Below are 21,862 nucleotides of genomic sequence, written 5' to 3'. Positions count from 1 at the left end.
ATAAACGCCACGGTGATCGATGAATATTATCGTCGCGCTTGATCGAGCGAACGATCACCTCCTTAACGCGATTCCGCATTTAGGGTTGTTTTCTCTCTTCGTCTCTTGACCGCGTCGTTTTACTGGCATACTTCTTCATCTTACAAAAGGAAGGTTCGACAATTGATGCAAGTTGAGAGAACCACCGTTTCCCTTTTCTTTAACAAGTTTTTCTCTCGTAAATAACAAACGTTGCTCCTATATGTTATTTGACGAAATATGCTTCATTTTGACCGACGAAGTAAAAGATCATTTTTGTAAACAATTTTAGAGTTTGATGAAAATCGACGGGCAACCGTCCTTGCGAATTCTGAAAAAGATCATTTTATTATTTTTAAGAAATTTAGCTTGCACCGTAGACGAAAACTTTCTATGTGTCTTTTGTAGGGTTCCGTGAGATCTACAACGAAAAAAAAGGTCCGATCCAAAATGTCAAGTAGTAAGAGAGCTACGAATTTGTTAAGATTTAGCAACTTCGCGTGTATTATCGTTTATATTTTATATATTTTTTCATTTGTTCACCTTCTCGTAAATTTCACCATATTTCCATTTCCCATAAATCCATAGACATCCGCTCGTGTCGTCAAACGATCAGCCTCTTCGTCTTCATCCAGGAATGATAACGAGTGATATTTAACAAGGACGCGGAGTCGTAGAAACCTCGGCCAGAAAAAAAAACTAGCATCGCGTCGGTGAGGTTAACGCTGGCGCATCCATTATTCATCGTTCATTCATTTACTTCATTTACGTCGTTCACTCCGACGTGTCGCGGCAAAAACAAGCCAACTGGACACCCGTAATGTCTCGCGTTGCGATGCCAGGAATGCGAGACAAAATATAAACACAAAGACGTAAAAACGCCATTCCCAGGAAAACGTACACGGTTCTACTAGGTAGCTCCGGTAGTAGCAATAATAACATTTTTTACGAATCGAATGGAATATCATAGGATGTACTACAAACAAAACTCTGAGAATTGATTAATAAAATTGTTTAATCATCCCGTAAGTTTATTGTACTCGCTCCAGTGACCTGACACTTTACAGCCAACGTCAGGTGTACCTTGAAAAAAGCAAATCAAAGTATGGCATATGTAGGATCTCTCCGTTAAGTTTGCAAAGGTTAATCTATATAACCGAAAGTATTCATGAGATCATTTTCCTCGACAGGGTCACCAAATACACTTACGTCAATCTTGCATCATGGGACCAATCTGAAAGCAATCGACGAAAGTCAGCAGTTCTTGTGGCCATTTCAATCATTTATTGCTAATATAAATACCATTCTTTTACAAATCGAATCAGCTTAATGACGTGGTTTCTCATACCACGCATAAAAAATATCGTCTAACCGAGCCTAAATGATGGAACGGTGCTACAGCGTCGACGAATCGTAGTACGTTGAAGTACAGAGAGAGAGAGAGAGAGAGAGGGAGACAGTAGTGAGGAGAGAAAAATAGACGTGAGGATAAAAGAAGCGAACGAAGAACGAGAACGAGAACGGGCCAGCTTTCTTCGATCTCGATCTTCGCTTCGTCGAGCGGTTTGTCGATTCACGAGACAATACATCGCCGCCATCTTGATTCGATCTAATTTGCTCGACGGTCGCTCGCGTCTCGTCGCATAATTTATTTCTACAGATACTTGCTAAATAAAACTAGAAGAAATAAAATAAATGAAAGCTAGTCACGGTACTGTTCGCCACTTTGTTCGTGTTCGTTTCGAGAAACTACTGGTGTCGCGTCGAAGCTTCCATGGCAAGAACTTCCTCGCGGATCGTTCGACGTCCTTCCGGGATCTCTCGTCAGAGTAAACTTCCTTCGTCGAGATACTGTCGGCCACCTTCTCATTCGTCATCTTTTTCTTTAAATTTCCATTCATCTTACTAATCCTGTGTGCTCGAACTTCTATTAAGTACCTAACAACGAGTGGCGTGATTTCATTTAATTTGTACAAATTGCCTAGACGATTTCGCGCTTTGAATTCATTGTCCTTAATCGATTAATAATCGCTTAAATACCGACCTTTGTACATATATACTTTACACGCAAAAAATCACGACGGTGCTTGTTCGTCGTACCTCGAAACATGTTCACCACGAATCACGAAACATATTTACCGCGAATTTTGAACCTTACATTGAAATTCGCATCGAACACGTTCACTCCGAACCTCGTATCGCGCGTACCGCGAACGTAGATTCTCGATTAAATCAAACACTGAAACTACGATCTTGTTCACCTGTAATTTCTTCGTCACAAAAATTTCTTTTCGCTGTTACTTGTTCCTCGTGAATTTCCTCCTAATTTCACTAACGCGAACGAACTAAGTCCGTTAAAAGATCTGCATTGCACTATTTGAGCGTGAAATCGCCGCTAACTACCGTGACGAATCGAGTCCATGAAGTCCTTGAGTCAAAAGTCCCCTTCGTTAAACGCCGCTGAACGCAGGCCGAGACAATCGGTGAAAACCATCGATCTGCACGGTTCAAAAAGGGAGAATAGGAAGTACTTCCGACGAGAATCCCGAAGCTACCTAGAAATAAGAGTCCATCCGAAAGCGTTTGTCCGACGAAGATCCTCAAGCCTGTCCAAGGACGAAGAGTTCTTCGAGATAGGAGCAAGTTCTTCATCCCTCGACCTCCGTCAGGTCTAGGGGACGCTCCTGTGAGGTTCGGCCAGCAAGATGGAAAAATAATCGTTCTCGAACGAGTCGTGCAGGAGTTCGAAAGTCAGCCAACGAGAGCTGGGGCTCAGGAATCGCCTTCGAGGATCACTCGAAGGAATTCGCCCTCCGAAAGCTAGGAGGATCCGCGTGGCTGCTGTTGCTGCTGCTGTTGCTGCTGCTGCTGCTGCTGCTGCTGCGTGTAGAACCCGAACGGTCGAGACTCGGCTGAGGAGGGATAGGAGGTGGTGGCGTTCATAGACGAGGAGGAGATCGACGAGCCAGATCCAGAGGGACGTTGGACAGAAGACTTGTGTTGGTTGACGGTGGCGATCGTCTGCTGGGACCTCAAAGGCACCGGAAGCGGCCGCTGGACTTTCCTGCCGTGATGGTGACCAGAGGTACGGTATCCTTGGTGGCCTGGACCCGAGGGTCTGAGTCTAGGTCGTCCGGGTCCTCTTCGAATCGTTGGCGCACCTCCTCTGCCTGGCAGAGGGCCCAGGCTACCCACTGGACCTAGAGGACCCACCGTGCTGGGGCCGTCGCCTTCAGCTGGACCGGATGTTCCTTGACCTGTAACGCAAAGCGTTGCTCGTTAATTATTACGATTGCGTCTTTATTATACTATATCGTCTGTATAAGGCTATCTGGAGGGTGGAGTACACGTGTCACGACGAAGAGTTGGTACATCGAGTTCGGTATAATTTCTTCGTGAAGCTTAACGAATGGGCGAGGTGCGAAATAAGATATTCCATCTTTATTCATTTATTGGGTCGGTTGATTAAATAACTTCCGTCTCCTAAGACACGATTTATTTACAAATACATTATTACGTAATAAATCTTGATCGATTATACAATCACCGTCGTTGATTATCTCTTGTTCTCATTTAGGAGGCAAATTAAAAATTCTTACCTGTAGAGGGTTCTCTAAAAGCACGGTTAATTGTTATCTACAGTGGAAGTTCTGTCTGCTAAGGAAAATGTCCGAAGTTCGTAAAAACACAGCCTTTTGGTTATCGCCAAATATCTAGTAAAAGACCCCGTAAGCTTCGTAAAGATCCGCTCGATACTTTGCTTTCGAAAAATCTGTACAAAAAATGCCTTGTTTCCAGGATCCTGAAGGAAGCTCCCTCCTCGAGGCAACGAATTTCGTCAACACGACCCGGTGCCCTTACTCTCCGTCGGCAGTTTCTCGTGGAGGACACGAGGAGAGCCCTAGAGCGACGAATTTCGCGGGAAAGAGACCGGGACCAGGGTCCCCCCGGTGCAAGTTTTCGCGATTATAATGGCAGATGCAGGGTACGAAGGCCCTTCCATTTAGCGTGGAGTGGTCTGACCAGTTAATCGGTTATTCACCGGTACACCGCGGCGTGGAACGAACACAAACTCGTGGATCGTGCCACGGCATCTATTCGAGTGATCGTAAGCGCAGGAGCCAACCGCGGGGACGCGCCAGAGGGAGGTGGAAGAATTTAATGAGATAGCGAGGGAGAAAAATTCTGGCCTGAAGGAGGACGAGGAGGAGGTGGAGGAGGAGGAGGAGGAGGAGGGTGAGTGACAGGGTCGGAGGTCAGTAGCCGAGCAAGGATGTACGAGAGAGGACGTGTTATCCCCCCGTCTCCTTTCATCTGGCGTCGTTCCTCCTTCGTTTCGTACGCTCGTCCTTTTTCCCCCCTTTTTCGTCCTCTCCTCGCGTCGTTCCGAGTCGTCGACATTCCTTGGCACGTTCTCGATCCTTTCAGGAGGCGCTCTTCAGCCACCTCTCGCGCGGGGGAACTCCTCGAGTGGCCACTCCGGCGAACAAAGGGTGGGAAAAGCTCGAGGGACGGCTGCACAGTTCCGCGGGTACCGCGTCGTTATGCGCTTTCGAAATTCTACGCGCGACGCTCGGGATTTCTGAGGAGTCCTCGAAATGGAGATTCTTCAGCCGTGGAAGAGATTTTCTAGGGGGATGCCGAGAGTGGCTACGAAGAAGATCGAGTTTGCAGACGATTTGGCCGACGATTGATCGCTGATTGGGGGAAGTGGAGTCTGCTGGAGTGACGCCCTTAGGACTCGAAGGATTGAGGCAGGAATGGGGAACTCTATGGTACTCTTAGGGGTTCGGGAAGGTTCTTACGAGTTATTTGATCAATTACGCAATGTGGCCATCGGGTAGACGGAATAGCATTGTAAGACATGGATGGGTACCGTTTAGAAATCTGCGTGTAAGAATTCTGAGGATTGACGTTATGTAGAAATAGGGGTGCACGTGGGATACCAGGATGACTCCTGATGCAAATCTGCAGAATGAAGACAGCAGAGGTTTAGGAAAATCCTGGTAATGGGTAAGACTTCTTGGTGAGATGTTTTATTAATTACACAATGTCGCCATCGTGTATGTACCATTGTAAGGCACGTTATCGTTTGCTATTACAAATCCTGATATTTCGAGAAATCTCTACGTTCTGCCAAGGTACATCGCGTAGAAAATGAAAATGCTTGGTTTTATAATTCAAGTCTAACCATACCCGAAAGTCATTCGAAAAAGACTTGTGAAATTTTATTTCAAACATCCAAATAAAACCGATTTTTTCGTTACTCAACAATCCCCGGCAGTCCGATGCCCCCCCCCCCTATCAAATCAATTCTTAAAAAAGAAAAAAGAAAATGATGGAACACAGGTACGATCTACACGCAACCAAGATGTCTTCTCCCTTAACGATATCCAATACCCGCAGTCGCAACTCCGACAATTACAAAGAATTCTTTTTTCAAATTTTTACAACATACTTGAACGTGCCTTTCGAGAGATACAAAAAGAAGTCGACTATTTAAAGATGTCACAGTGATCCGCGCCCTTAGTGCGACACCGCAAGGGAGTATAACCCCTCGGGACGATGGCTGACGGGCAGAGGGGAGTCCGTTGGAATATTTTCTCATCGAGGGGGTACCGTCGCGAAAAGCACGCGTGGGTGAGATCTCCGCCGCGAGATACGAGGCCCGCTGGACGCACAAAGAGGGTCTTCCTCGAGCGAAGTTTCGAGGTAGCTGGAAGGGGCGAGTGGAACGCGAGGAGGATCCGCGGAATGCCGACCGTCCAGCCAGCAATATCCTTGCTCCATCCTATCTTCCCGCATTATCCTGCCGTATCTCTGCCCGAGCAACAGCCAAACTCCTCCACCCCTCCCACCCACTCACCACTCCCCCTCCCATCCACGGTGTTTTCGTCCTTTAGCAACCAGCGACCGCTTTCACGGTGCTCCGAGGCTCTCTCTCTCTCTCTCGCCTCGGGCACCCTGGAACTGGAGAAAATTATTGCATTCTAAAGCGGGGGACAATGAAATAGTTTAGGCCCCCTCCCGCCGTGCTGGGCCCTTTGCTCGCAGCCACCGACGAGCCGCCAGGTCGACCAGGATAACGAATCGCCTGATTTATTATCGTAATAACGGGGGGATATGGATCCAGGGCCACGAAGAGTCGAGACGCTTGGGCTGTTTATTGCCCCAGACGCTTAGATTTGGAGCGCGAACTGCTCGAGCATAGTCTCGACGGTGTCAGATTCTTGATGACGTTAAACGTGTGTCGTCGATGGATGAAAAAGGCATAGACGTTAGAGTCGATTGGTGTTTTGTCATTTAAACGTGGCGAGAACGGAAATGTTTAAAGGGGTACTATTTTTCTTACCAGATCAGAAGCAATTTTCATGATTTTTTTGCGGGTAAAGTATCAGGTGTAAAAATTAATTCCATGCCTTCGTATTCGTACATTTATAATTCTAGCTTCGGCAGAAACGTCTACGAGTCATTTTGTTATATTGGAATACTTTCTGAATCCTCGGGTTAATCTCCATTCGTCGCAGAATTAGAAACTCGTGGAACCATAATTCGTCGTCGGACTACTCGAACTTGGCGAACTGGAATTACTTTCCGTTACGCGACACGGAAATATGACGGAAGGGAACGGGCGAGGGATGACACAGCGAGGTACTGTCAGGCACGGCACAAATCGACGAAATTCAACCACCCCCTCCAACATATAACTCTGTTCCTTCCGGGACCATGGCCAGAGTTATCTACTCTCTGCCAGGAATTACGCAAACGATATGAAAATTCGATGGCTGTTACACGTCGTTCGCTCGAATCGATATTTTCTTTTTACTCTTCTTTGCGCGCACGGTGTTCATCGTATCCCGATAATTTGACGAGAAAATGTTTTCGAATAAAATTTAATTAGTTCTCCATCGTCTACGAATTTAAATGTAAAGACTTCCTAAACGAACCTTCTTTCCATTGAGGTGCTGAAAGAAAACTACAAGGATCGTACGACTACAAGAAAACTACTTATGTGTACACAAAGTGAAGGTGACGTTTCAGAATCCGTGTTTGGTAAGCTTCGAACAATCATCTTCGACATTCGCATATACGATGATACGATCTTTTCTGTTTCATTTAGAATGTACTTCACTTTTTAAAACAGCTCGCAAAACAATTTCGGCGATCCATACCAAAAAATGGATAAATCGCTTCCCATTTAAGAACAATAACTCGAACAGATACCGGGGGTAAACGTCTGCAGTGTTGTTAGGCGAATTAAGAGAAACGCAAAATGCGTTAGGCACTCGTCGCTTTTGTAAAGTACCCGCGTAATTTATACGTGACTTTCTCGCTCGCAAACACTGCGTCACTCGTTCCTGTAAACACTGAGTCATGCCCTACGAGCCCTGCGTCATTTCTGCGTCTAATTAGTTTACCGTATTCGAACGACGTATTCGTAAATTTGATAAACAACTCGAAAATAGGTAAAGTTTCATGATTTCTGACCGGGCGTGCCCTCGTAACGCTTTATTCACCGCGTGCCTGTTTACAGGCTCTTTAATTGCAGCATTTAGCTCGTTTAGCATTCGAATTTATTTATCGCGTCGATGATTGTCTGCTTACGACGTTCGACACCCTGAATACGTAGATCGACAATTGCCACAGACCCAACTTATAGATACGACGCGCGCGCGGGGAGTCAACGCATTTGTATCTCGCGAGACGCGACACGGGACGGATAATGACGAGAGGAGAGGAGTGATTAGCAAGAGGAGTCGAATGATTAGCAAGAGGGGTGGAGATTGAATGTGAGATGGGGCGACGGGAGAAAAAAACGAACGAAAACGGGACGATGGTCGACGAGTGGTCCTCGAAACGAGTAGGTGGGCTCACGCAACGACACGTGGACCGAGTTTACGCGGGCAAAACGCGCACCTCGCGCTCAACGATCCTCTTCTTCGTGCTACATGCATGGAAAAGGAAAGGAAAGGGGTCGTCCTCTCTTTCTGGCTCGTCGTCGACTGGAAGGCGAGCGGACAATAGCAGGTGCGGAGCGAACGCGACAGCTGCGATCGATGATGCTCTTCTTAGGTTTTTGGAACTCGCTTACCCCTCTCCTTTTCTCCCCCTCCTCGCTCTACCCGTTTCGATTATCACTCAGAGCTTGGACTTCTTAGCGAATCATTTATACTCCAAATTAGTTCTATGGCGAATACACGGCCCGTCCCGAATGTTTCCGAGCTTTCGTTAAAACTCGCTCTGTATGACATTAATTACGAACTTGTATTTACATTATTCGTTTAAATTCCAAGAAGTGCAATTTCCCTCTTTTTTCAACGATATATCTTTCAGAATTGCAAAATGATATTTTAGAGAAAGACAGTAACAAGTGGAGAAAAAAAAAGTCCCACCGAAGCGCAGAGTATGCTTTCCCAAAGAAAATCGCAACGAAACTGATATATTTGGTGAAGTTGCTGAAACGATAAAATTGTTTATACTTCGACGTGTGTTAAATAAAGCCTGTTAAAAGAAATCCTATTCCTTTCGCGACACTCTCGAGATTAATCATCGAAGTTAGGCCTTTTTTTCAGCCTCTAGACTGCCGTTATCCCTTAACACGTTCGTTGAAGTTTATTCAGATATTTCCATTTTATGTTCATTCGCCGAAAAATAGCTGGTCAGCAAGGCGTTAAGATAGATAAATAAAAGTGTCGATAACACGTATAGACGTCAATGTGAAAGGTACTTTTTTTAATGCATTCTACATCAACAAGGTACTCGATCGGCGTTCCCGCAAACCGCAACGTAGCCCTCGGGGTCCAAGACGACCCGAGTCCCAGAAGACGCTCGGGGGCTTCGAAAGCGCCCACAATGAGTCACGGGACTTTGAGGGGGGTTTTGAGGGTGCCCCACGAAGGGTGAGTCTCGTACCCTCTGGAAGCTGGCCAACTGTTCCCCGTTGGAACTTGCGCGCACATGTGCCCGCGAGGGAATTTCGCTGGATCCGCGTCGGCTGCGTCCCGTCCACGGGGGACACTTTTCCTTTTTGGAAATCCCATGAGAACCCCGCCGATCGGTGCGACAGTGGCGAAATAAAGAGGGCCAGGGGGCAAAGTGCGTATGAAAGAGTCGGTCGGGATTAACGGCGTATCGATTAGAGGGTGCGTCACGAAAAGTCATTTTCATCGTCTGGGGGCATTTCGAGTTTATCTCTCACCCTCGCCCCCTCGCGCCACGTTTGTGCACCGACCCCTAGCAACTTTCGGCTAATCCTCGCTGAACAACTTCGCTCGATTCGCGACGACTCAGGCGAGAGTTTCGAGTGAGAATTTTCGACTGCGGCGCAGATGGGGCGCTTGGAGCGAAAGCAAAAGCGCGGCGGGGGTGGCGATTCCCTTCCCTGCGAGTTAACGGAATCCTCTTTCCACGGATTGATCGCTAAGACCGAAGTTTCGCTTAATTGGATCCTGATATGTTCGACTCGCGCGTCGAGGTAGGTATAGGTACTTCAAAAGGACAGGCCCACTGTAACATTTTTTTTTTTTTAAAAACTTGTAGGAATTTATATACGCTCATAGAAATAAACACGTTAAGCAATCACATACTCCTTTAATTCAGTTACTTACCTCGTTCAAATGGGCATTTGTTACGATTAGTAAAACTAATTCGTTCGAGTTATTTTTGTTAAAATTTCAAGGCCAATATCGGCTTTCAAAACAAAATGAATTCGTTTCTTTTTTACATATCTTTCGATAATTTTAGAGCAATACCCAATAAAGTTGAAAATATACAGCTCCCTTAAAAAATCCTTCAAGGGAATATTAAACAGACCAAAATTTGACACACTTCGTCATATCACGTGAATCAACAAAGTGGAACTTGAAAAACGAAGCCTCTACCAGGTAGATAATTACTGAATAATGCCACGAAACGATCCCACGATCCCTGCGATCTGAATAATCCATAAAAACTGACGCTGTTAATTATTTATGTTAATCGCGATAACTCCGAATAACAACCAACCGCATTAATTATTTATGTACCCGCTGACAAACCGAACTCAACGTCCTGGAATTACCGTATTACGTGCGGAACGGAACATTAAAATATACATCGACAGCCTCGAGATTAATTGTGATAGCCATAGTGATCTGATCAGATGGAGATTTATTTTCCTGATCGTCCTTGCCGAGTGACCTTCAAGTGCCTTGCCCTACTAAACTACTCAGTCTAAATATATTACATACACTGCATATACTGCAAATGAAACGATATGAACCGACTGCTCAAAGTCGTTATCTTCTATCACTCATGGCTATCCACACTCCTTACCCATTTGGAGTAAATATCATTTCTCATTTTTTCAAGTCAACTGATTATTGCCACGTAACCAATATTCATCAACACATTTTCATAGCTAAAAAAAGTCTTCCGACAAGCATCGCACTCACCGTGTTGCAAAGTCTGCTCACTGGCCGCGCTGCTGTTGTTAGGAGACAATGATGCTGGAGATTGAGGATCGCTCCCAACGGCACCCTTCGACGGTGGATGAAGCAACAGAAGGCCTCTGCCTTTACCTCCCACAGGGCCTCCTCTGCGGGAACCACGAGGTCTACCACGTTTACTGGTGCCACGTATCGTGGGCCTCATTCGTATCGTAGACCCACCGCTGTAGGGCACGTGGTGGTCCAGACGATTGACCTTGCAGGGTTCTCCGAACTGGGCGACTCGCAGTTGTCGAGAGTCACCGCCAGATACCCCCACTGGACCGTCCACGTCCACCACCAAGCCGTCGTTGCTGGTTTCATCCTGGAATATACGAGACAATCGTATTGAATTTTGTTGTATGTTTTTACCGAGGTGAACAAATTAATTCAAACGTGCACAAACCTCCGATTTCACAGGACTGGTTGGTACGCTGTAATCGTCGGCTGTGTCGAGAATCTGTTGATGATTGTTCGCAAGATGCGATTGAACGGTCCCACTGACTTGAATGCTATCGTTGGAGTTGGACTGGACGTCGCCAATTTTGTCGCCGTTTGCGTCTGACAGGCAAGGTTTCTTAGCGTCGCCCTGAAAGGAAAGCGTCAAGGTTAGAGGTCTAGTTGAAAAATAAGAAAAGGATACGGATTTCTTTTTTTGTGTATTTTTAATATTTTTTTTTTCATAACATTTAATAAAATGTCAAGTTACTATGTCAACCGTGGAAAACGAGGACTAATTTTACGTGGCTGTAACAGTGAACAAAATTATTAAAAATAAGCAACAAAAATCTCCTTTATTAGTTCAACGTGTTTAGTGTTATGCGTAGAAAGTAAATATTCTTGGAAAAAGATGAATCTTTTTTTCTCTCGCGCGTACGATAATAACCCCTTGAGAATGAAAAGGTAAAGAAAGACGGGACCGATAGCGGCTCTAAGGGCGTCGGGCTCACCTTGACCGGAAGCGCGGTTAACTTCCTCTTCCGGTCCCTCTCCTTGTGGTATAGGTTCGACTCGAGTCGAGCATCCTCCGCGTGCTGCTTTCTCTCCTCGCTCCGTTGGCTGTCTGAAATATACGCACACGGGGCATGTATACGGGGACGTTCGTTGCTTCTCTTCTTCTTATTATTCGTTATTAGGATATTAGCATAACCTAACGAGCATAATGTAATTGCATCCACGCAAACCTCCCCCTTCTCTCCTCGTCCCTTTACGAACCCGTTCTTAGTGTCTCTTTCGCTGTCGTCGAATGCATTTCTGAGCGACTGAATTGAAATGATTACACTGTCCAACATGAATTTTAATCATTTCGATAGCTTAGTTTTACATTCTTTCAATGCATCAATTGTAAAATCATGTTTGTCTTGGATGAGTGATTATTATTATACCAATCGAGACTCAAGCGTTCAAAGTTTTGTAGTATACGATAAACATTCTACAATGACACTCACATTTAGCTTCGATTTCTTCATCATCCAGCAGAAGAGAAACAACCTCCTTGGGCTTCAGAGTGTCCGGCTTGAAGTTTCCGCCACTGATCACCATGCGTTGTATCTGAAAAAATCGGTATTTAATTATATCGAGTTAATTGTACAGATTGGTACAGTCGGTGTAAAAGTATTCGTACAGGAACCATTTATTTTAAACGGGTTGCTGTACGAATACTTCTTACACTGACTGCATATTCAATGAAGCTCATAGAATATAGTTTGCATAAACCTAAATATATAAACGAACCTCGCTCTTTTCTCGAGCACGCTGCAGTATTCTCTCCTCGATGGTGCCTTTGCAAATTAGTCTATAGACTGTGACCTGTTTCGTTTGTCCCAGTCTGTGAGCACGATCCATGGCCTGCTGATCTACGGTAGGATTCCAGTCACTATCGTAGAAGATCACCTGCAAAGCAAAATATTTTATACGTTAAATTAAATGAAAATAAAATGCGATGCTAAACGTTGACAATTAACCCTTTGCGGTACAATTGTTTTCTTAGTTTGCCTTGGTCAACTCTGATCTAATTTTTCTGGCTTTGATATCTAATGTCGGGAATAAACATATTGCTAGCAAGTTCGTCTTCGTAGGGGTAGGGAAATCAACGTTCGGGGTTCAGATATTTATCGCGTGACGCTGTAAACGTTCTCGTTTTACTCGATATTCGAACGAGGGCATATGCAAATGCATACGACGACGCATACCTGCAGCCCACGATCGTGCACCTCCGTGCACAACAGTATGCAGTTTCGGCAATGCGGGGCAAACGACCCTGGCCAAAAAATCTTATCGATTGTGTCGTTAATTTCTGGTCCCATTCTGTCCGTACCTCGAATATACATTTCACGAACACGCCTTCTTTTGAGCAAATGCTCGCAGACTAAAAGATCCACCTAGCTTGAAGCCTCAAACATTTGATGGTATTTAAGATTTTTTTTTATATTATCGACAACAATAAGCTTTATGAACGAGGATCATACGAGAATTAGTTTGCTTTGTACCAGAAAATACACGTGACGCAAAGATATAATTCAATGCAGCCCATTCAATTTCTTTCCCATCTGTAATTTACAACGCAGAACGATACCTTATCAGGCAAACAATTTCGAACTTGTTAAATCGATGACAGTAGGACAGGTTATTGAACGACACGTTCGTGATTATCTGATGTCTCTAAAAAAAGAACAAGATCGCGATTCCTCACGCTATGTCTTCTCTATATCCTTCTTCTCGTATCACTCGCAAGGGAAGCACTGAACTTCTTATAGAAATTTTAAAAGAAGAAGGATATTCGTGTAGGGAAATAGCGGGGAGACTAAACAGAAGTAAGTTTAACGTTCATTCATATTTGAAAAAAAAAAAAAAACAAAAAGTTATTGAAAATAATATAAAGGCAGAACTATTCTTAAAATTTAAATTCTTTAAATTGCATACTTTTCCAGTTAAAAATTCCTTAAAATTGACATGTTCAGGGGAAACAAGATATATGCCATAAATTCTGAAGGCAGTATGCTTTCATTGTGACGATTCCTAGTTGATGATGATTGTTCCCAGTGTCAAGGGTCCCGAATATCGGAGCCAGACAGCTCTAGCCATGAAATCCTAAGCGAATACGTACAAAGTACGGGTGATAAAGCGACGGATAAGATTACTGACCGTGTCCGCGGCGGTGAGGTTTATTCCCAGGCCTCCAGCTCGGGTGCTCAGCAGAAAGACGAATATGTCCGCCCTGAAACATGAAACAGTCGTTGCAGATTGAACGGCCCGGCACGTGGTGTTTTGTATGTAAATTAATTCGTAATGCTGGTAGGTACGCACTTAGAGGATTTCCAGTACGAAACGTGGCCCGAACTGACATTATCGCGACATTACTGACTATCTTTAAAATTACAATAAACAAAAATACTTCATTGAACTGCACATAAAGAGCTGCACGCGTACTACTTGTCATTTCGACCAGTTATTCCTTCTTATAAAAAGAAAATCGCAATGTTCAGCTGAAGATCCAGGCTGCTTCATGAATAGAAACTTATTCGCCAACAGGATCAAAAAACAAACAGATAATTTTTTTGGTATTCTGTGAATGGGTAATGGCGATCAAGGTGCGTTGAAGCATAATGACGCGGCTGAAAGATGACGGCCGCCCGTTATTAGAATCATGTATTCGTGGCGGGTAGCCGAAGCCGCAGCTGTCTACAAGACGGGGACGATTCGCCAATTAATTCGCCAACGAACGACATGCTAAGAGGCCACGCTTTGAACATGCAACACGATGCGAAGCCGATACATATTCTAAGCAGCGCCGGGAGAAAATTCGTTCGGTTTATTAATGATCTATTCTCATTAACGAAGCAGACGATGCTCGTTTAGATGGACAGATATTACAATTTTCACCTGGTAAACGATTATGCATGAAATATCACGTGTAAGATCATTAATCTACTATTTTATAGCAAATTCATTGCTTATGATTAACACTAATACCAGTCATATCGATGGGTATTCAAATTGGCAGACAAATACTATTGTGCAAATGCGTGGTGGTATGTTATAACACCCTTGTAATGTTACATCTTTTACATATTAATGGTTTATTCCTATTTATTGAAATTAATAAATCCGTAATACTAGTAAGCCAATCGTTGGATAATATTTATTCTAATTGATATCGATACTTTCCATATTTAATAACACTTTCCTATTATGGATAATAGTGAAAATCCAGCAGTATTATGAATAAAGCTGTATCAGCGCCACCTGGATAAAAAATGGCGGAAAACTACTACGAGTTAGAATTGCTTTTCCAAGCATGTAAAGAAATAGCGAGTTACTTATTTATACATCTAATATTTACAACTGACGGCAAAGTTACCTTTTCTGAAAGTCCGCGACCATATCTCGTCGGTCTGAGATTTTCGAGGAGCCATCCAATCTCATGAAAGTATGTTTCCTGTGATACATGTATTCCTGTAATAAAAACGCAATATAGAATCTTTTAATAACGATATTAGGCGCATGGAGGTTAAATTTGAATACCTCTAATAAGTCGATCATTTTCGTCATTTGAGAATAAATAAGAACACGGTGACCTTGTTCCTTCAGGCGGCGCAAAAGGCTGTCCAATACTGAAAGTTTCCCTGCGTCTGTCACCAACGTTTGCTTATCTGTAACAATTTCATAAATAAACAGAGATGAAGAGATAAAGAAAGTAATTATTTGGATAAATAATATTTTCATAACACGTGTTTTTTTTTTTTATAAAATTATCTGTGATATTCTGTACATAACTTTGAAATCCCGCTTACCTGGTACTATAATGTTCGACCATCCATTGATAGGCGTACACGCAGATAATCCACCCTGAGGTTGAACAGAAAACGTTGACGTAGTTCGTGCTAGGGAAGGACTAGAGTTCCCTTGCAACGCCATAGTGGAAAGCGCTTGTTCACAACCAAGCCAGAGAAGTCTTTGTCCGAATTTCCCACCACATTCCTCGTGTCTCCTCCACGCACACGCTGCGGCACTACTACTGACATACAATTTTCTGGGACTAGCTTGTACCTGAAACGAACGTTCGGTTAATTCCTATAACAATCATTACACGAGCCTATCGATGCGTGTATTATTTCAACAACCTTAGGATAAGTATCGCAGATAAAGGATGGAATGGTAGTCTGTTGACAATGTCTCATTATCGGTGGTCTCGGAAGATGAAGATGCTCTGGTAGCAAGGTCACCTTTGTGTCTTCTTGTTCTGCTTTAGTAGAAGGAAGTATTCTCTACAAAGAATAATAGTTAGACGATTAATAACTTAAGTATAAGTTAAGTTAATTGGTAAAACGAGGTAAAAAAATTCTATGAAAATTCCCAACCTTTATCGACTGAGCAGTCTTTTTACTGCTGCGTAAAATTCGATGAGCTACGGTCTCCGGCATCGAGTGAATAATGTGTGTCGTATGTGTATATACAGAGTCGCCCTCGAGAATCTTCCTTGTGAATATTAAATCGCCCATTGCTCGCGACGAGTCGATTTTTCTAGGTAAGAGAAGCATTTGATTTCTAGGTATTTCTGTTCTCTCGTCGGCGCTCCAATCTTCCCAATAACGTGTCATTTTTATTCTCCTTTCCATCATAGTTGCAAGACACAATCTGCGTACACATGATACAATATATAATAATATAATAAATATCTTGACATAACAAACGTAACACATTTAGTAGGAACACTTCTTATACCTGAATAAAATACCAATGATGAACACTTTATTCATTTCCATCGGGGACAAGTTAATAAATCTACTAAACGAGAAGGGATTTTCTGTAAACCGTTCGCTGCCATCATGAAGAGTTCGATGAATATATTCGGTAGCAAATATGAAGAATTTATTATACAAGATGTGATCTTTGGATGGCAACGAGAGGTGCACGAGTCCCTCTGTATACAGTAACGCAGGCATCTCGTAAAATTCTGTCTGCATGAACAATGGAGATTTAGCATCCCTACGCTCGAACAGTTCTGGATGATTGCAAACCTGTAATTGACATTCGTTATACGTATAAACAGCGCGGTTTACATCGAATTGATTAAAGATTTGCGCAGATCATCCGTTACCTTTCGGAATTGCATGACTAGATTCATAAGATTTGATGTGAAATTTTTATCGTTAGTAGCAGTATCGCCGCCACCTACTGTGTAATGTAGTAGATCTTCTATTCTAATTTTCTTCTTCAGTGCTGTACAAAAATGCAGTTATTGTCATACCAGTGTAGCAGAAAAACGATGTCACGAGAGTTATAATTGACACAACTTACCGGAGTAAAGTAACTTTTGTCGTGTTGTGAGGGGACAATACACCATAACTTCGATCTTATCGGATAACTCATTCTCTACATCCTTCTTTATTCTTCGCAACATGAAGGGTTTTAAGATCATATGCAGCCTCGATAAATGCTCTAAATGAAAAAGAAAAAAAATAGCGACAATTTTTAATGTAGGTGTACGAATAATTTTGCTACTCAGGTTAACTCAGGTATATTATAAAATTCTTACTTTCGTCAATTCCAGTTTTATTTTCAGCATGGCTTTCAATGTCTTTCGAAAACCATTCGTTAAACTCGTCATGAGAATCAAACAAAGTGGGCATTATAAAATGTAACAACGCCCACAATTCTGCCATGCTATTTTGAATAGGTGTGCCGCTAAGTAACAATCTATTGCGACAACTGAATCCAAGCAACAATTTCCACCTCATACTGCAAATGGTAGACGTTAAAGTATCGCTCGTTCGCAACGCAGGCAAAAGAAACATATAAGCACCAACCTGCTGGTGCTTTTTATAGCTTGTGCTTCGTCTAAGATCATGTATTGCCATTTTATTCTGTTAAAGTACTTGTAGTCGGTAATGACTAATTGGTAACTAGTTATCACTACGTGAAACGAAGCTTCCTTCGTGTGCAAATCTTTAGTATCCCAAAACTGTCTCAATATTTTGCGTTCCTGCGGGTTTCCCCAGTATGGAACTACCTTAAACATTGGCACGAATCGTGCCATTTCCTGCTGCCAATTATGTAACGTTGAAGCCGGCGATATGATTAAGAATGGCCCCCATACGGCTATATAAGTATAAACAAAATTTATAAAATAGAGTATCCTAAAAAGAATGTATTAAACAAGTTACGAACAATGTAGTGTATTCGTATCAAGCCATTTATTAATGTTACTCGTTTTCAACCGTTATGCTCGTGATCACCTTTAGAACAAGGAATGTATGATACTCTACAATAAAGAAGAAAATATGTTTCTGTAGTTAGTAAAGGAACCACCTAACAAACGTTTAACAATAAATGGCTCGTTAAAACTGCAGCAAATATTGTGACTTTAATGTTACAAACTTTATTTCTAATTATTCTAACCTATGTAACTTACAGTATCTTTCAGCGACGTGACAAAGAAACGCTATGGATTGTACAGTTTTTCCTAGGCCCATTTCATCTGCCAAAATTCCACTAATTCCCTGAAGAAGTACCAACAATAAGAAAGTACAAATTTATTTCATTTAAATATCTGTACTTTGTATTACAACGATGATATAAACGAACCTGATCATATAAATTAGCTAACCAATTCATCCCTTTTAATTGATAACCTTTAAGGTTTCCCTTAAAAATCGCCGGTTGAGGATGTTCTAAATTTTCTGGAGTATCGCTAAGGCGTAATTCTTGAGATGCAGCCGCGGTATCAAACTGTCTTGCTCTGGCTCTTTCGTTATCAAACGCTTCGGTAGCGTTCCTCTTTGCCTTTTGCTTCATAGTTTCGCTACATTTATATAAATAATACGCAATTTACAAATGTAAACTTGTATCGTAACACAAACAGACTATTGTTCGACAATTTTACCTGTCGTAATCGTCAATCCCAACAAGCCTTGGATTCTTTTCTTCGTCTAATTGATTTAATATTCTCAACTGTTCCTCGGGTGAAGCTTTTCCTAATTTGCGAGACATAAAGTGAGCATAAAGCTCAGTTTGTGTAATGAGAAAGTTCAATTTCCTTTGTTGTCGTTTTGCCTGAATAATAAAGTAATATGTGTAATGGACAAAGGCATTTTCTATTACTAGGCTTCCCGTGTTTGTTACACTGTAAAAATATAAGAAAAAAATTAACTTCAATTACCTCAATGAGTTCTACATCCATCTTTCTCTGTTCTTCAGCTTCCTTCTCCAATCTTCTCCTGGTTTCGCGTTCCACACGGTCGTAGCGTTTCCAGTAAGATTGCATTTCCCTTGTTAGACGCTTTGCTCGCCATATGGTTTCTTTCATATTCTTTTGCGACTAAAAATAAAAAAAAAAAAATACATGATTCTTTAAACAATCTGCAAACAAATAGAGATAGTAGGTCCACATAAGGCAATACTCACTTGCATAGCCTTTTGCCTCCAATATTTCATACAATGTTGTGCTACCTTCTTACAACTAATTAACATTTCCTTATGATTATTGGTTTTTGCTCTTTGTACTTTCCCCAGTTCTTTCTTAGACATCATCACCCAAATTTTCCGTCTCCTCATCGCCATTACTTCCGGGCTTTTGTTATTATGCTTTTTTCTGCCACGCTGACGAGGTTGATGGCGCATTATTGCTTCTAATTCAGCTTCATCTAATTCTTCTTCTCTAGGCATTGTGCGATCCCACTCGTCGTCTGGATATTCCCCTTCCTGGAAATGATATATAACGTTATCTATTGTAAAAAAAGAATTTAATTAATTTCTACGTACAGGATAATCTTCAGATGGTCTATGACGAGGAATTTTTTCCTTCTTTATCTTCATAACTTTCTTATCTGGTTTTTTCTCCTTTTTCTTTTTATTTCCAACTATTAATTTTTGATGCTCTAAAAATCTATCATAATTCGATAATAAGCCAGCACTATAATACTGGTATTGTATATTCTGAAAGTAAGAAATTCACATTTTTAATTGTGTTAATTAAATTATAATTATTTAATTTTTATTAATTTTATCCAAAGATCTCAGCTTACCTCTGGTTTCTGATAGAAGCGACCTTGATACTTTTTCCTAAGTATGTGAAACTTTAACATTTCTTGAAAATCTTCTTCTGTAACTGGACTATCTGTATCAGATCCTGCAGCAGAGCTATCAGACGAATCACTTAAAAGAATATCTTGCAACCAACGGCGTTCGTCCCCCACACTCGACATATTATAAAGCCTTAACTTATTAATTCGTTTTTCTGTAAAGTTAATAATTATTATATAATTGTATCCAAACAGATTTTAATTTTAAAATACTAAAACAGTCTACGTACCTTCTTTTCGAATCAGTACGTTATCAAGATAATTCTCAGATCCTTCAGAGGATTTTGATGATACAGATTTGTCATCATCACTACGAAAGTTAAAAACATAATAAAAATTCATGCCTGTATTTCTTGTTTTGTTGTTTTGATAAAGATAAAAAGCTACCTAGCTGGATCTTCGAACAATTCGTTGATCTGCCTCAAAAAGGGCTGTACATTGAGGCTGCGCTCCAATCTCTGCAGATGCAAAGGAGCAGCCATTTCTGCTTCCAACCTCATTGTGTGTGCCCTATCTGTCATTACCAGTGTATATGAACTTCAGCAACCTACAATAAGAGAAATACACTGTAAGGGACAAGCACTTAAAATCTTCATTAATAGTCAAAGATATCTTCATCGTATCCCTTTATATCATAATGTATGGAACATTTCTAACATATAAATAAGGAGTGTTCAACAATGCAAGAATTGCTCGATGTATTCGAATGGATTGCTCAAAGAAATTCATCTAAAATAATAGCATCGACAAACCGGTTGTCAAGGAAACAAATACTTAATTTACAATACGTACAAACCTAATATGACTCTGTGATTATTTGACATTTCATTAATTATGTTAAATGACTCGGATGATACAGGTTACACAGACGACTGGAAATTTTTTACGTAATTCGTACATAACGTGTAGCAAATTAAAAACGTCTATCTTGCAGTCTGTATTAGTTAAACATATAGGATTCTGCTCCTTACTGCATTGCCACAATCCTAGATTGTTTTCTCGTGTTTCCTGTAACGGGCAATACATGTTAAAGGCGTGTAACCGCCGTATGGAATCGTGTGTAACCAATTACATTATATAAGGTGAATGACACGACGAATCAAGCTGGTGCGGTTATAATTTCGCAAAATATTCGATAGTTTTGGATCACCTTCGGTTTGGTTAGAAGTAGCCCCACTTATTTAGCACGTAAAATAGGGTCGACCGCGAGAAAATGATTCCCTTTGTTCACATCGAAAATGGGTATATCAGTCAGAGGGAAATACATAGTAGAAAGAAGCCTAGAGAACGCAGACATTTGGCGTGCCATAAAACCAGGGCAGGGATAGGGCATATTGTTGGCCACCATTTTTGTTTTCAATAGGTGGCGCCAGTATAGCCGATGTATAGATGCTCCACAGCTTTACCAACATTTACTGTCGACGAAGTAATTTTATCGCTCATTTCAATTTTATACAATAAAATATAATAATCCTTAAATATCCTACGTAATGTAACTTCGATCTGGGTTCAATACATAGAACAATTTGTGCATTTAGACGTACTGCTCCATAATTATAGTAGAAATAAATAAATCGATGTTGAGATACTAAATTTACAAAATTCATTGATTTTCATTTGAGAAATCTAAATTGTTATAATATGAAGAAGGGGTTTCTTAGAGGTTTCGTGGTATATGATTAAATATATAATAATCATAATAACAAGAATCGTTAACTTTATCACTGCTGAATTAATCATTGCCAGGAAAAGCTTCCATACTGAAGAAATTTCACAATTTATTTTTCAACAACTATACTTAGAAATGTATGTAAAAATTAAACGAATAAGTCAAAAATCAGACAGAATAATTTACAAAAGTCGGAACAGTTTATATACCTAGTATTTGCTTTAACTTGATTGTTTAGAATAATATCATCACTCGCGTTCGAGTACAAAAATTAAACGATCGAAACGTGGCTATGTTTTAAATTTCCCGCCCAATATCACAATATACAATTACCTCGAACCGAATTCATATCCTACACACATTTGCAATTGACCGGCAGTATAATAAAAATAACAAATAATTGCGATTAGATTACGTTAACAATGAAATGACTAAACTAATAGATATTTATGATGTAATTATCTTGAACGTAGTTAATCGCAACTTAATCATAACACAATCGTTGAAGGGGTGGGAGTAACAGTCCATAATAAAATATATTAAAGAATATGTTTGCATAAAATAAATCAACAATATGAATATTTCATATATTCCACGCGGTAATTTTATTTCATTCACTTTAGTTA

General features: G+C 41.4%; 1 protein-coding gene across 5 annotated transcripts; it reads right to left on the bottom strand.

Moving 5' to 3' along the window:
• Positions 1-2,330: 2,330 nt before the first annotated feature.
• Positions 2,331-20,947, bottom strand: LOC128887374 (chromatin-remodeling ATPase INO80). Of its 5 annotated transcripts, none has more exons than XM_054143198.1 (28): positions 20,640-20,947; positions 20,364-20,575; positions 19,955-20,114; positions 19,798-19,877; positions 19,511-19,722; positions 19,248-19,421; positions 18,891-19,187; positions 18,646-18,804; positions 18,370-18,539; positions 18,072-18,288; positions 17,899-17,986; positions 17,294-17,585; positions 17,023-17,225; positions 16,785-16,925; positions 16,585-16,706; positions 16,209-16,504; positions 15,845-16,121; positions 15,608-15,751; positions 15,278-15,533; positions 15,009-15,136; positions 14,845-14,939; positions 13,629-13,701; positions 12,219-12,377; positions 11,933-12,035; positions 11,435-11,547; positions 10,891-11,073; positions 10,452-10,809; positions 2,331-3,275 (listed from the first exon to the last, which is right to left on the bottom strand). In XM_054143198.1, the coding sequence occupies exons 3-28, from the start codon at positions 20,086-20,088 to the stop codon at positions 2,839-2,841; spliced, it is 4,911 nt and encodes a 1,636-aa protein (XP_053999173.1). In that variant the 5' UTR covers positions 20,089-20,114; positions 20,364-20,575; positions 20,640-20,947; the 3' UTR covers positions 2,331-2,838. The 5 variants fall into 5 exon arrangements, with proteins under 5 accessions (XP_053999173.1, XP_053999176.1, XP_053999172.1 ...); XM_054143201.1 differs by having other exon boundaries at positions 20,539-20,575; XM_054143197.1 differs by having other exon boundaries at positions 20,718-20,947.
• Positions 20,948-21,862: the final 915 nt, after the last annotated feature.

Source organism: Hylaeus anthracinus, unplaced genomic scaffold, assembly GCF_026225885.1.
Source record: "Hylaeus anthracinus isolate JK02 unplaced genomic scaffold, UHH_iyHylAnth1.0_haploid 11985, whole genome shotgun sequence".
Lineage (NCBI taxonomy): Eukaryota > Metazoa > Arthropoda > Insecta > Hymenoptera > Colletidae > Hylaeus > Hylaeus anthracinus.
This window is presented reverse-complemented; position numbering and strand designations above follow the sequence as displayed.

What these genes read in the sequence shown, in the direction of transcription:
- LOC128887374 (XM_054143198.1), bottom strand. Translation starts at nt 20,088, where the DNA reads ATGACAGATAGGGCACACACAATGAGGTTGGAAGCAGAAATGGCTGCT. An exon ending in CGTACTGATTCGAAAAGAAG is followed by an intron (nt 19,723 to 19,797) that starts GTACGTAGACTG and finishes TTAACTTTACAG; the next exon opens with AAAAACGAATTAATAAGTTA. An exon ending in AAATGATCGACTTATTAGAG is followed by an intron (nt 14,940 to 15,008) that starts GTATTCAAATTT and finishes TTTTTATTACAG; the next exon opens with GAATACATGTATCACAGGAA.